General features: G+C 44.0%; 1 protein-coding gene across 1 annotated transcript in view; it reads right to left on the reverse strand.

Annotated features, from left to right (window-relative positions):
• The window catches only part of PDE11A (phosphodiesterase 11A), a gene marked incomplete at both ends in the record, with an annotated part of 323,910 nt that overhangs the window by 28,145 nt on the left and 279,495 nt on the right, over positions 1-16,270 (reverse strand). The window contains 3 exons of the mRNA XM_080927937.1: positions 2,074-2,148; positions 8,719-8,782; positions 10,343-10,420. Of these exons, the coding sequence (XP_080784063.1) occupies positions 2,074-2,148; positions 8,719-8,782; positions 10,343-10,420 (217 nt within the window). The remainder of the gene's footprint in view (positions 1-2,073; positions 2,149-8,718; positions 8,783-10,342; positions 10,421-16,270) is intronic.

Raw genomic sequence — 16,270 nt, forward strand, 5'->3', positions numbered from 1 at the left:
GTTCATGTCTTCTGGTGTCTTTCCCCTTCCTACAGCCCATACGAATTTGGCCATAGGCTCCCTCCCAATGAACTTATCTAGTCCTAATAAGCTCTCAAAGGCCATGCTTCTCCTCACCAGAGCCTCTCCCATGCTCTCAATGGGACTAAGTTTTAGCACATGAAGCCCTGGGAATCAGATCACATCTAAACCACAAGCAGTCCGGTTTATTATCTCCATACTGTGAAGTGGTACCTCACCCTGGTTCCAATTTGCGTTTTCATGATGGTTAAAGATTCTTAACAGTCTCTTTGTGTGCTTATTGGCTATGTGCTTGTTCACGCGTGTGCTCCTCAGTGAAATATATGCTTCTGTGTTTACTCATGAGTATTCCCCAGCAGCTGACAAGACGGAGAAGATGGTGTCCCCTCATTTCCGGCTACACAGTGCTCCATGCTTGATGACACAGCGCTCAAGCCCGTTTTACTAACCAGTTAACACAAACCTCGGGCTGTGGTCCAGCCAGCTTCAGCTTGGTCTCAGAAAAGTAACTGGGATGATCTCTGGACCATGCACCAAAGAGATAAGGAGGCCAGCAGTGTCAGCGTCGGACGCGTTACTGACATGTCTGATGCTGGGTCCTCGAGGGAAAGCCAGACTTCTCGGGGGAGACAGCTATGTTAAGTAGCCTTTTGGTGAGGAGAGAGAAGCATTTACAGCTATAGATCCACCATGAAATTAATTTCATTTATGTCTCCAGAGAAGGCCTGCGCTGAGTCTACAGATAAAGGTTCCTTAGTCCTGCAACACTGGGCAGCTCCGGACACTGGCAATTTATTCCCCCCCCCCCCCCATTTAACTAACTGACCTGTGCTCCCGCACTGTAAACCCTGCAGAGAGTGAGTACCCCGGGAATGGTTTTTAGAGGGAAGGAAAAGCTTTTATTTTAATGTAGCTACGTAGCCTAGAGAGGTTTGGGTTATTGGTTTTACAAATGAACTATATGTATTCTAAAGCAACGATTTTCACTTCAAAAACAAAATCTGGCAACGAGTACCAGAAAGAACAAAGTGTGTTCTTCAACCCCGTAGAAACTAAGATGATTGGTGTGCATTTGAACCTTTCTGGTCCTCTAGACTTTTACGGGTGAGCAACTGTTAGGGGAGTCAACCTGAGCAAGGAGAACGGGCTGTAGCTTCAGCAGAAACTGTTCGAGGTAGGAAAGGGTCCTGCTGCGTTCCCTGGTGTCAGAATTTCAGCAAGGTGGGGTGTGTGAAAATTCAGAGAGTGGGTGGTGACCGGAAATCCTCAAAAAGAGGCATTCTCGACAACTGATCCACACTGTGTGCTTCATTAAATCCACTGTGTTTACTTTAAAACACTTTAAAATACTCTGCCCCCTCTCAGAGGGACCAGGGAAGATGCTTTAGCTGCTCATTAGGAATGAAGAGGCTGACCCCTCCTTAGGGTGGTGGCCAGGGCTTCTTTACTTTGAAGGAAAGGACAGCAGCACTCCCAGCTTGTCATTGGCATTCACAAACAGGGATTGCATGAGGGAGTCCAACAGAAATAGCATTTTAGCCAACAGAGCCTGGATCCTGGTATTTCTGTTAGCAAGTAAGCAAGCCAGTAGTTTGCAATTGTTTGCTTTGGGGAGTTTAAAAGTTCAGAACTGAAAAAAATAAAACAAAAAACAAAACAAACAAACAAACAACCCCTCCCCCAGAAAAAAGACCCAGCTATCTCTTTAAGGCTGGACAGCTTGATTTTCCTTTTTGATTTTACTTTTCTGCTACTGCTGTTCCAAAGTGTTCCATGTGTGAGATGCCAGCGCTGGCTCTGAGATGTTCACACTCTGCCCAGCACGCCCTCCCACGCTCACTTGTTTGTCCTGCTGTGGGCGCTCAGCTTGTTAAACAGTTCAGCAGTCTCAGTCAGAAACCCTGGGAACACAGTGGTTCGCATGCCTGTTTAGTTAAACTGTCCAGCTTCCAGGAGTTCTCCGGCCTTCCCCCTTTTCAAGCTCTGGTTTGGAGTAACCTTTGAAAATTCCATTGCAAAGCGTACACAGTGATATTAAAAGAACAGGCTTACGGAGGGGGTGAGTTTGAGTTCCGACCTCTCCCGATCTCCTTGTTCAAAGAACTCGCTGGTTACAAGTTCAGCCACCTGAAACACAGAAACATTTGGATTTTATTTGTAGCGCTGCTCACTGTGAGATGTGGGAGTTGTTTCTGGCTTATGTGCATGGTCACTATCCTAATTTGAAAAGCACCGTCTTTAGGCTGTCCGAGCCTGGTACTTAAAACACTGATTAGAGTAGAGCCCCAGTCGCTACTCGCTAAATTGTCTGATTGCACTGGTGCGCACGGGGTGCATGCCAGCCGATGGTGCACACGGACGCAGGCTAACCCAGAGGGCCACTGCAGTCCATTATACCCACAATGCTACGGTTGCTCCCCTCCCCTCCCCCAACAGGCACCTGCAGGTTCGCCCCCTTCGCTCATGAACGCAGATGACCCACAGCCACACTAAACAGGCTGTTTTCTGCTCCCTCCGTTTGTGGTTCTCCGGATCATTTGAGGATAGAAAACTGAAGGAGCAGATAAACGCCGAGCAGATATTTCTGACGACCCCAGGATGTGCAGCCAGCAAATCTCTGAACGGACCGCCTGGGATGGCTGCATGTTGGAAGACTTGGGAGAAAAAGTTCTAGACAGTTGACAGCGAGGAAGCCTGAACCCCCAAACTAATTTTTTTTCCTTCTCCTCTATTTCATGTTCTTACAGAAGAGGAGACTCTTCTGCCCTACAAAATTGAGATGGTTTAGTTTGGCGAGGTAAACGGAATCAAGATAAGTTTTTTAAGTCAGGCCTGGCGTCGCAGGTCCGTGGTTATAGCCACTCAGGGCTCTGAGGCAAGGCCTGCCTGGTGATAGAGTGAGTTCGAAGATACCTTTGGATTTTAGTGAGAACATATCTCAGGGAAAAGAGGCCTGGGGATAGAGCCGTGATAGAGTGCACACTTAATGGGTACGAGGCCTCAGCACTGCAAGAAAAATAAAGGCAGTTTTATTTATATGTATCTGAGGAGAAGGATCATAAAATTTAAAGACAACATCAAACTTATGTGTACACACACACACACACCATAAAGGTGACAGTAGCAATACACAGTATTAAAAACCTCAGATATCCAGTAAGGTCGGATTTCTAACATTTCTGATAAGAAGCATGGGTCCCGTTCAAGAATTCATCAGCACAGAGGAAGGAGGAATTGATCAGAAACTCCCTCATGTGCACCTGCACTTGTGGGTGTTGGGACCTGGGTCACATCTCCCCTCTCCAGCCTTGGCCACCACCTTTAATTTCCACACTCTGGATTTTTTCCCCTCAACCCCTCTTGCCTTGCTTTGAAAGAAGAAACAGTTCCCTGTCTTATTAACCTGGCCCCAGGCCCCTCCCCCAGATGTCTCTGAAGCCTTGTCTTCTGCATTAATGTAAATGCACACAACACTCAAGGCAGGAATTGTGTGTGCTTTCTAGCAAAGACACTAATGGGCATCCTGCTCTTCTCTTAAAGATGCCCTGCCCACCCCATCCTTTCACAATTTAACTGGAACCGGTTTTATTTGTACTTAAAAACTCCAGTTTAACTGGAATCTGTTTTATTTGTACTTAAAAACCCCAGTTTAACTGGAATCTGTTTTATTTGTACTTAAAAACCCCATCAGGATCATTAAGTGACTCCCAATTGGAGTTTTCATTAAAGAAGGAAGCTGAGATACTAATCAGGCCATGGTGTGTGTGTGTGTGTGTGTGTGTGTGTGTGTGTGTGTGTGTGTGTATGTGTGGGGGTGTTGCTGAGAAAACCCACACACTTAAACTTGTGTTCCTGACAATGGAGGAGTGCTCTAATCCCAGTTAAGACAGATTTTGAAGAGGAGTTTTAAAAATAAAGTCAACGTCTAGGAAGTTAGCAATGAGTCTCCGAATGATGCCTCGCCTGAGAGGCTGAGTCAGGAGGATTATCAGGATTTCAGGGCCAGCCTGAGCTACATTCTATCTCAAAGTATGTTGTCGAGGGCTGGAGAGAGGGCTCTTCCAGGACAAAAGTTCGAATCCTAGCACCCTGGTGGCTGACCACTGTCTGGAGCTCCAGTCCAAGGGAATTCAAAACCTTCTTCTAGCCTTTTGACCACGAATTCAGGCCACGCACAGATACACATGTAAGGGAAACACCCATACACACAAAATAAAAATTAACCTTAATTTAAAAACTCATGGCTTTGCTCAGCCTGCTTTCCTAGAGACCCCAGGCTTACCAGCCCAGAGACGGACCCACCCACAATGGCTGCGCCCTCCCCCATCAATCACTAATGAAATGCCTTACAGCTGACTCTTATGGAGGCATTTTCTCAACTGAGGTTCCCTCCTCTCAAATGACTCTGGTTTGTGTGCCAAGTTGACGTAAGACAAGCCGGCACACGTGTGTTGGCAGATGTGTGTGTACTTGCATGCGTGTGTGAGTACACGTAGAGGCCAGAAGCTGATGTCCCGTGTTGTCCCTGCTTGTTGTCATCTCCACTACAGGAGCTGCAGCTGCTCTGTCCTTTGCACAACACTTGGCAGGGCCACCAGCTTCTCTGCTGCCTGTTCTCTAAGTTCCACCTTCCCACAGGATTCTCAGAGCTGTCGAAAGGTGTTAGTCAACAACACAAATTCTTTATCTGACCGTTTGGGACTTCTAATGTGTCACAATGAAACTGACAACAGCTCAAATGGACGGGAACTGTCCCATCCACACCAGTCTGTGATGTGAGAAGAAACACATTCTTTTCAGGGTTTGAGACTCAGAATAGATTTACTATTGTAGCAAAGCCAGGCTGATGTTGGTCTAGAAGACAATTGGTATTAAGGCAAGATATTGATGGTTAAAAAGTCACAAAAAAGAGGAAAAGAAAATAAGTGAAAAAGACACACACACACACAGAGACAGATAGAGACAGACAAAGAGACAGAAAGAGAGAGAGAGAGAGAGACAGAGGGAGAGAGAGAACCTTAAAGTACGTAGCATCATCTTAGTGAGGCCTTACAGCCTTGTGCAGTTATCACTGAGAGAGAGCAGACGCTATTCCTAAGGAATGTGTAATTTTAGAGAAGAGATTGGAAATCAAATGTTAATAGCATCCGATGTAGCTACTGACTATTTCCCCAGGCCTTCTACGAGTGAGCTCAGAAAAGATTATCAGGTTTATAATGAGGGATGAAAGAGAACAGAAAAACCCAGTGCTGTGGGCATGGAGATAAAGCTGTCTTAATTCCAATCTAGAAATATTAAAATTAAGGTATGCTTTAGATGAAAAATATCAATTAAGACTCAGCTTTGACATAAGAATTTAATTAACTGTTTGGCCAGCATACTTATGGATAAAATAGCCAAATACTTATAAAATAGCTGAATGAAGCAGGTAACTTAAATTATTTAAAAAATAAATTCAAATGACTTTTAAAAATCTGTGTGTGTGAGTGAGTGTGTGTGTATATGATTGTGTGTGTATATGATTGTGTGTGTATATGATTGTGTGTATGTATGTGTGAGTGTGTGTGGTTGTGTATCTGTGTGTGTGTGTGTGTGTGTGTGTGTGTGTATGTAAGTGTGTTGCCTGAGGTCAGAGGACAACTTGCAGGCATTGGGTTAGGGGAATGGAACTCAGGTCTTGGCACCTTTACCCGATGTGCCATCTTGCTGGCCCAGCAAAACTTTTTATAAATGAAAAAAAAAAAATGGCTCATAAAAGAATGTAACGACATAGTTCTCTTATGAAAGCCTGTAAGGTCTCAGGTCCTCAAATGAGGACACAAGAAAGAAACAGATTTACTACATTTGTCTATTCCTGAATGTCAGAAAGCAAATGAATCTAAGACGTTCGTATAGAGAAGAACCACATTTTTCCATGTTTAAGAACACTTTAGTGCTTTAGAAACCATAGGTCTGTGACTATAAAGACCAGCTCGGAATCTCCACTTAAGAAGAAGGCTGAGAAAGCTGCTTACCCTCTGGTAATGTGGCACAGTGGAAAAGGGGTCATTTTCCTAGGGCAACTAAAAAGCCCTGGAAAGAAAGTCATGATTGGGGTAGGGGGTGGAGTGTGGATTGGGATGGAGGTGGGGGGTGGGGGATGGAGGTGGGAGGTGGGGGATGGAGGTGGGGGGTGGGGGTGGATGGGGTTGGGGGTGGGAAGCATCCCACAGGAAACCAGGCTCACTGTTGGTGGAGACTTAACGGTGAATGCCTGGAGGGCTCAGGATCTTCACGGACACTGGCTACAAATGTCCTTTATCTCTTTTCCTGGGGAAACTGTGGTGGCAATCTGTGGGTGAGGTGGTTGTCTGATGCCGTGTTTTGGGAACATTTAGGTCCTTGGCTAACATCTAGACATGTTGTAGGGATGGCATGTGTTATCTGGAGATTTTAGACTAATGGGCCATCCAGGTTGTCTGCTCTGGGAAGAGGCTGCTTGTCTGTAAGGACAGTGAGTGACATTTCTGATGATTTGAAGGGTAAACTGTGCCAGACCTAGTCTCACAAACTGTTTCTGATTTTCTACTTGCCGGGCAAAGGAATGGATTGTACTTCTTGGTAGAACAGGGTAACGCAACAAGTCTGGACCAATGGACTGCTGAAGGCATTTAGTTTCTACTGTCAGGCCCTCATGGTCCACCATCCCAGCCCAGAATGAAAACAGAGGCGCTGGCCACCATGAGTTTTGCCTAGCAAAAACTTATAAATTCACTTAAAATACGAGATGTTGGTTCTTGCTGTTGCTGTAACGTCATTTCCTGGTTCTTGAGCTTGACTTTTGTGAATGTCCCCACTTTTGGTCATGTTGCCACATCAGAAGGTTAGACCCATTTAAGTTATGGTGTTTAAAACCGAAGATGCTTCCAGCCTGTGGAGACAAGCTTGGCCCTTTACGAATGAAGGCTAGGTGCTAATCTGCTGGTCTACCTTGTTCTAAGTTTTTCAGTTTATGATCACTCTCTGGGAGTCTGCACCGTTCCAGGAGATCAAGCCAGCTTAGAACCTTTCCCTTGCTGCTGGTCGCTGCTCTCCAACCACCTTTTCCACGACCCACAATGGCCTCTGTGTGGCCCTGCAGCCTTCTTCTCTTCTCTCACTCCTGCCGACGCTTCCTGAAGGTCTTCTGTGTCTTCTTCCTTCCTTCTTTTTGTAACCCAAGGAATTACGAGTCACACTCAACCCTCCCTGGGGTGAGCGTCGGCTGTGATGGCAGTGATCCTCTAGAAGCTGGGAAGGAAAGGTGGGAGTCTATTTTCAGTCCACCAGCCACCATCTATGGAAGACCTCAGGCTACTTATCCAGAGCCCAGTCCTTCCTGTTTGCAAATGGCCAAATTAACTTCTTAAAACTACAATGTGTCACTCCACATCTGGCTAAGATAATAGGTTTATTCTTGCAGAGTTCTTGGGGCAGCAGTTCAGGTCTGGGTGATGGGCCAAAGCCCAGGGTTGTCAGTATTCCCCTTTGAAGACTCCTTCTGTTCTTTGCCTCTTTCTGGTGTTTGGTAGCTACCAGCATTCCCTGGTTTGTAGACATTTACAGGTCAGTATCTGATCCTTACATTGTCTGTTCTTCTGCGTTCTGAGCCTTCTGCTCTCTTACAAGGACATTTGTGACAGGAGGTGGGACCCATCTGGATAAGCCAGGCTCTTCTCCCTCAGCAAACCCTCTCTGCATCTACTCTCGCATATAGAAAGCGGTCCGTTTCTTTGCAGGTGGTGGTTATAGGCTTCTGGGATTATGACTTGATATGTTTGTGTGGTATGTTATACTTACCATAAAGGTGTTTTAAAGCAAGATTAAATAAAACAACATATGCACAAAACAGTCATTTATTGATATATGGATATATCTTATCTCCCCCCCAAATGTCATGTTAAGATCCCAAGTTACTGTTTTGGAACTTACAGTCTACATAATAGGTGTCTCATAAAACTCAGTGAGTTTGCTGCTGGCTAATTCCATACTCGGGAGGCTGAGGCAGGAGCAGCAGTGGAGCCACAGAATATGAGAGAAACCTAGAGACTATGAAGTTACCCTGTCTCAAGGGAATAAAATAAAATGAAATAAAGTTAAGAAGGAGGAAAAAAACCTAAAGAACTATTATCCATTCCTCTTAGTAATCAAGGATCTTGGATTAAGGAGCTGCTTTATTCAATACTCCTGTTGCTTAAAAATAATGCGTGGGTGCATTGAGAAACTACGCACAGACCACTATTAGTCATGTCAAAAATTAAGTGGGACACTGGACATGCTGGCAATAAAGCCCTCTGACACTTAAATTGTTAAACCAGGATTTCTCTTTCCCATTTTCTTTTTCATAAGTGATAAACAGGATCTTGTGTTAAAAACACGGTTATGTATTTTTTTAAAAAAAAAAACAGTATTGCAAACTGTTTGGCTTAAGGAATGAATGGCCAACGTGTTATTCTGATTGGAATTGGCACATTTGAAACGTCCTGCAACGAGAAACAACCCTATTCAGTGGGAACACTGGAGAGAAAGGTTGTGGGGTAAGATGCCTTATGATTTAGCTGACTGTGGCTTCTTGCCAGACCAGAACCTTGCAGAGACCCTGGTCTCAGTGGGGGAGGCCAGTGCTCGGTCCCCCTTTCGTCCCTCCTCTGCTGAGCTCTGCCATTAATCACCACTTGCCTGTCTGGAGATCTCCCACGGTTTGGTCACGGCTCCAAGGTCACAGGCTGTCATTAACATTGATCTGAAAAACAGAGTAGAACAAACAGCCTGAATAATCTTCTGTTGCATTCCTAAGCAAACTCACCCCAGATCCATAAAACAAATAAGGAGCGGGGCCGGCCCACATCTCCTTTCCTCAACAAGAGCCACACTGTTTATAGTCCTCTTGCTCTGCTTCGCCATCATGAAGCAGAAACGGCCCAGAAGACAAAGGCCTCTCACATCCTCCCGTTTGCCCTTTCTGTTTTGTTTTGTCTGCGGCAAATCCAGGAAAGCAGGAAAAACCCTCTTTCTACACCCGAGTCAAGCTGGCTCTGGTTAAAATAACACGAAGGAGCTTCTCCCTTTCTGAACAAAAAGCGAGGTGATCTCGGTATACAAGACCGTGTGGCTGATGAATCTGACTTAGCACAGATGACAAAGGACAGAAACCCATGCCAAAGAGGTGAGGGGCACACTGAGAGGAAGCTCTTCTATGTTCACAGCTCTACACAGCCTCGATTTAGCAGAGAGACACACTGTGTGACCCGGGCATCTCTTATATTTTATAAACATTTTAAAAAATGTATCAGGCTATAGTTTTCCTTCCTCTGTGCATATATAAAACACAGGTACAACGTGAATCGGGTTTGCAAGATTTAACTAGGATTTATGCTGAACCATGGAGACACTAGAAATTGCTCAAATCATTGTGAGAGTGTTATCAGGTGTGATAAAAGGATGAAAATTAAGGTATATCTTTCATCTTCAGTCTGCCTTTCCCCCAAGCTGTACCGGAAGTATACCATGAAAAGTATCCCAGGACTGGATCCAGAAGAAAGGGTAAGAGGTAAAAGGTCAGAGGGCTGTCTCACTGTCAGCTAGCATTTTAAACCCTGCTGGATCTCAACATCTTGGAAACATGTCTGCTGCCCAGATGGCAGAGCAGGATTGGAGTGGGCAGAGTCCCAGCTAACAATAAGTCATTCATGGTGCGAGCCAGACTGTGCAAGCATCAGCCACCCCTTTGGACCAGGGCAGCCTTTAAGAAGCAGCCCCAAACTATGCTAAGTATGCTAAGCTCTGTGCAAATGGAGACAACTCCATCTACTGTTGGGTTTTGCTCCTCAGTAAGGAGCATCTTGCAGGGTTCCCTTTCCCCCTGCTTCTGCACGAATGCTTTCCTCACTGAAGGACTAACTGCCGGCCGGCTGAATCTTCACTGTAGCCACAGAGTTAGATGCTATTATTCTTACAGGCAAAAACATGGAGACGTGAAGGAACTGTCCCCAGGCAATTAAAGAATTCAGGACTCTGTGTTGATCACAAAGCTACCAGATCTACCAACACACTCCAAGGGTTCTCATTTTAGATTTTGTGAGTTCAAGAGGGAACATGACTATGGGTGGCATGTGGTGGTGTCTCCAGCTCAGCAAATAACCTCTGTGTGGTTGCCTTCTTGGAGAATACTTTGGATAATTACTAAATACTATTTTAGTCATCCATTCAGTGGATAATCTGAAACCTTTCCAATGTACACAGAAAAATTGTGGCTAACTGTCTACTAGCAGAAAGGCCCACACAAATGCATGCCTTTTCTTACCGAAACACATCTCGGTGGCTTGGGATGCTCCAGTCATAGTCTCCTCTACTGACAAGCTCGAAGAACTCCGTTCTTCTCCTGCAGGGGATGAAGAATGTGGGGGGCGACGTTGGAATGAAATTTCTCAGTCTTTGGCGTGAGATAAACACAGTTACGGGAAAATATAAGGTGACCCGAGCTCAGTAACTTAATATTTGAAATCATGAGGCTAAAGAAATATCAAAATAAATCACCTAAAAAATGTTGAGACATCAAGAGAAAGTGGCAATCATTTCTAAATGTATTTATAACAAAGGATATTATAAATCTATAGAACATAAAACAGTGTGGTCAGGACTGTGTGTTGTGACATTGAAAGTCAGAGAAAAGCAAGGACAGACAGGAAGCCAGGACAACTTCAGAACGCCTTTTCATTACTCAACATGGGAGATTCAAGACAAGATAAACTCCCTGGCAGTATATTCAAGATAAAGATTAGTTTTCCAGCTCAGAGAATAACAATTTTACCACCTTTGCGCTTAAACTCATGGCTGTCACCAGGTTGGGAAGTAGCCGCGTCTAAACTGCTGCTCCTTCGACTACTTGCTGTGCACCCATGGGAAGTTACTAAGGCCTCTGGGCCTCAGTTTCTCAAGCTACAGGTTGGGTGTCTCATTTGCTAACTCACTGACTTACTGGGAGGGTTAAATGAGACAGTTGGCATATGTAAGCAAAGAGCACAATGCCTAAATATTCTAATTGTTACACACACACACACATACACACATACATACACACACATACACACTACTACTACTACTACTACTACTACTACATACACACACATACACACACATACATACACACATACACTACTACTACTACTACTACACACATACACACACATACATACACACACATACACACTACTACTACTACTACCACTACACACACACTACTACTACTACTACTACTACTACTACTACTACCACACACACACATACACACACATACACTACTACTACTACCACACACACATACACAAACATACACTACCACTACTACTACTACTACTACTACTACATACACACACATACACACACATACATACACACACATACACTACTACTACTACTACTACTATATACACACACACACACATACACACACATACACACACACACACACACACACACACACACCACACACAGAGAGAGAGAACCATGCCTTTGCTTATACACCCCTAGATGGATGACAAAGACAAATGCGGTATATCTTAGAGTTACAAATGTAATGTAAGGGAAGCCCAGTCACGATCTTATTGACTAGACTCTAACTATGGAAAACCAGACAGCACAGTAAGCTGCGTGAAGTAAGAGCACAAGGCCTAGACCTGGTACCATAGGCTTATCAACCCAGCCACATGGAGGCTAAAGTGGAAGGGTGGGGGGGGTCCAAAACATCCTTTGGTTACAGAGCAAGTTCAAGGTCACCCTGGAAAAAATGTTAATAACTGGAGTTTTGAGTTCCCTGAACTCAGAGTCAGTCATGGGTTTAACATGACATTAACAAAGCTAGATTCCATCACACTGGGAAGAAAAGGAGCATTTATTATCCCAAAGGATGGTAGATAGAAGAGGGATACGAAGGATCTTTTTACAAGACATAAAAATGTATCAAATTAATTCAATGTTTCCTCCATGGCCAAAGAGGGACTATTTCTTGATAGATTATATTTCCTCTGTCCTCCCAAGCTTTGGCTATGACCCTCAAGGATTAAAACAAAAAACAAAAAAACAAAAAAACATTCTTATAGACGATGATTTTCGAGTGTTAAAGTTGAGATGTCAGGGGCTAAGCTGGACAAAAATATACAAGGTTGGAGAACTTTGGTTTGGTTCTCGGCACCACACACACACCCCAACAGAACAGAACAAAACACCAAAGTCCAATCGTTGGTGACCGACGTGCGGCATAGGTTGTAGCCTGCTGCCTGTGAGATGGCTGCCTCCCCAGTTTTATAACAACCATCTTCACGTGTGTCTCTAGAACTTTTCTGTATAAGTGATCAGAACAGTGTGCATTTTAAAACATCATATGATAGTACGAATCAAGTGGATGTATTTTTTGGCCACTTGCTGTTCAGTGTTGAATGTTGTGTGAATGACCCATATTGTTTGATATACTCTTAGACTATTCTACCTCATTGGTTACAATATTGCAAGGCCCACCATTGTCTTGTTTATGTGTTCATTTCCTAATGATCAGTTCCAATACTTTTGTGAGTATTCATGATGTGTTATGAGTGTGAATTTTTTAGTTCCAAGCATTTGCATCTGTCTGGTTGGTTGTATATATAAAATTGTTGAGTCATAGAATGATTTCTATGTTTGTGTGTGTGTGTGTGTGTTTAATTTTAATTTTTATTTTTTGAGATAGGTTCTCAGGAGCTCAATTCAACATGCAGCTGAGACTGACCCTGACCTTTTGATGCTCTGTTTCCTCTTCCAGTGCTGGGGTTTCAGGTGCACAATACCACAACTGTCTGTGTTTGAGTTTTCACCACAGTTATAGACCACAAGACCAGTTTTCAACATTTGGAGGAATCTGCTATGTAAAATTCTCTCATTTATCGGCTGAGAAAATTCAAGATGAAGCAAAGTGAGGTTATTTCCCCAAAGTCACGGGGCAGTTATGCACAAATCTAGGTAGTTCTAAGTTACCCGTCTCCCATATCTACTGTCCGGGGATGTGTCTATAAATGGTGTGTAGCAGAGTCTGTTGGGACCAGGTAGCCCTTTGTCTTGTGAGTTTGTGCTCATGAGTCTCAGCTGCCAACCTTTCATGAAAGACAATGAGGTCATAGGCTGCTGTGCCTAGGCAGAACCAATCCCTGATACAAGTTTCTATCCCTAACAAGAGGGGGGAGAGGGCACTCCCAGAGGGCTGGAGTAGTTGGCCTAGGCCCGAACGGTCCACACTGCAGGTGCTGTGTTTCTGCTCTCCTTGTGACAACCCAAACAAAAAAGCATTGGAAATTCACAGCGTGTCTGGGGATGGGTTTCATTTCCCCGTATATAGATCCTCGGCATACATAGGCATCTGCACACATAGATGACACGGTCAACAGCTCGTAGGAAATGGCTTGGGAGAGGAGCCTTTCCAGGAACAAGAGGCTGTTAAAATGAATATTTAAAAACCCACAAAACTATATAATACCCTTGGATGCAGACTTCTTTGTCACGGGGAAGTATGCCATTAACTTCTGAGGCAGATCGTTGGGAACCTTGGCTTTCAAGGACGATGCCTAGCGCCCAGCTAGTGAAGAGCAACTTACTGGAAAATCTCATTTATAATCAGATATGTTTTTATTAGGCTTTTTATTCTGCTCTGCTGACATATGTGCCACTCAGAAAAATAGCAGTCTTAAAAAAAAATCTCCATTTGAACAAAACTACTAGACTTACCCTCAAAAATAATTCCGAAGACTGTTATCCAGCATTTCTTATTACTTTGAAAACCTTCCTGATTTGTGGATTCTCCTCAAAGTGTCTTCTATTTACAAAATGAGAAATCATCACTGCTGTGCACATTTTAATTGGATTTTTTTGGAAATTTATATATTCACAAAACATATAATATGTGCACATATAACATCATGTACACAGATCGTACTTGGTTAGTCCCTTTGAATCGTCTGACAGTCTACAAATGTTAGGAAGTCTTATTGCTGCAGCGACAGGCATCATTATGTGTTCCCTGCCGTGTCAGTTCCAGAGTCACCTGGTAGGGTCATGAAAGTGGGCACGAGTGGGCTGGGAGAATGGGTACAGGGCAAGGTTGCGATCTCTGTCCTTACAGTGTTCTTACACAAGAACCTTTTGTCTATAGTTGATTTTAATGGCAGATCTGTAGGCTTGGGGGCTAAGAGCACTGCTTAATCAGGGTGACATCACCCACATAAGAAGCTGGGTGTCCCACAAGTGCCTCTAACTCCAGCTCTAAGAGATAAGGCATCCTCTTTGGCTTCCTCCCATACTCAGTTCGTCTGTACACATACTTAGACACACACAGTATAGACACACCACACACATATCAATCAACAAATCAATCATCAAATCAATCAATCCATTTTTAAATAAAATAAATCCTTTACAATGTAGATCCTGAAAAGATTTCTAGACTTTGGCAGAAAAGTCTTGAGAAGGGAACTAGAAAAGCAAAATGTAGGTGACAATCTCAGTTTATTATGACTAAAGGGGAAAAAGCTGTTTATTTTATTGTTTTAGTTTTGAGCCAGGGGCCTCACCAAGTAGCCCACGCTGGCCTCGAACCCGAGATTATCCTGCTTTATCTTTCTGGGGTCATGGATGTGTACCACTGCAGGTATGTTTCATTTTTAAGTGAAGCTTCTCTTTGGCTTAAACTAGGATTGGGCCAGACAAGATGGCAAAAGGGATCACACGCTTGGTCCTGCGTTAAGAGTCTGAGTAGACTTGAAAGCTATAGAAGGTCAAAGGATTAGAATTACTCTTAATGCCAGCAGCATTGGAAGATGAGATAGCACCAGAACACAACAGTTCAGCCAGCTCACAGGGTGCTTTGAGGGAGCTTGTCCCAGCCACTCAGTGCACGCTGCAGCCACAGGTGTATTCATTTTCCTCCCTTCCCCAGGGATCTCGAGCCCTAAAGGTAAGAGCTGCACACATCTCACCTACATAAACAGTCCTGGTGAGTAGCACAGTGCCTGAGGTAAAGGAAGCATCTGGGTTGGAACTTCCCAATTTCCATTTCATCACCATATCATGGAAGAGGGGCTATGTATGAGTTGTCCAAAGACACTTTGGAATTTGTCAGGAACTATTAAAATCTGTGCCTACCAACACACCATAGGCTTTCTGCCCTAATGTTAGAAGAGTTTCCACGGGCTAACTCATCTGGCTCTCTTAAAGTACAAGAAAGACAGTGATGAGTTAAGTCCCACACTAACATCTTATTTTTCATTAATTTCCTCTTTGCAACTCTGTGACTGACTGGGTACAGACAACTGTGGAAGCTGAATACACAGAACACAGTGGGTTCTTAATAAACACCCACTGGATGATGAATGAGCGGACATTTCTGTCTGAATAGCAGGAGCAATATTTGTTGAGTTCACATTGTATATTTTAATACTTCATCCTGATATCGCTGTACTTTTTCAAAGGAAGGTTAAACGATTATTCCAAACAATCTAAAATAATTTAGCACAGTTGACTGCCATCAGATGCTTTTGAGACATGCCACTAAATGCAACCCTCTGGAAGGACGATGACAAAGAGGCCATTCATTTGAACATTTCCCATAATTGCTGCTGAAGAATGTTTGCCCAGCACAAGAGGCAGTGGCAGTTTTCAAGCTGAAGAGTGATTTGCTTCATGTACAGAGCTGGTCTGAAAAGCAGTGGGCACTTGAGAGGTTCCATAGAATCTGAATTGTTTAGTAATTTCCAGTTTAAAGAGTAGTCTGATGCCATTTGACTGCTTGCCCCAGAGACCGATCAGGGAACACATGAGTTCCGAGCACATTCTCTCCGTGAGCCTAGGCACCCCTGTCTGGTGAGACTGGATACCTTTCAGGGTGGTGGTCAGTAACCATTTCTGTCAGACAGAGAGAAGACTATCTACCTATAGGTTGATATGAGCGACCAAAGTCAAAAGTTTATGTTTTGGGGACTCATTATGTCAGGCAGTATATCAAGTTTAAGGGCTCTCAGAATTAGCTAAAGAGAAAGAAGTATAGCTTCCATTGTTACAGAAGATGCTCTGCAGCCTGTTGAAGTAGGGAAGCCATCCACCCTGTAAGCTACAAGAAGGACCAGCCTGGCAAGATGTATCCACTCGTGCAGTAGCGGCGTGAATGTTACGGGACTCGCCAACCACTCTTTGCTTGGCTCTAAGGTCTGCGCCA

This window comes from Micromys minutus (genome assembly GCF_963924665.1).
Source record: "Micromys minutus genome assembly, chromosome: 13".
NCBI classification, from domain to species: Eukaryota; Metazoa; Chordata; class Mammalia; order Rodentia; family Muridae; genus Micromys; species Micromys minutus.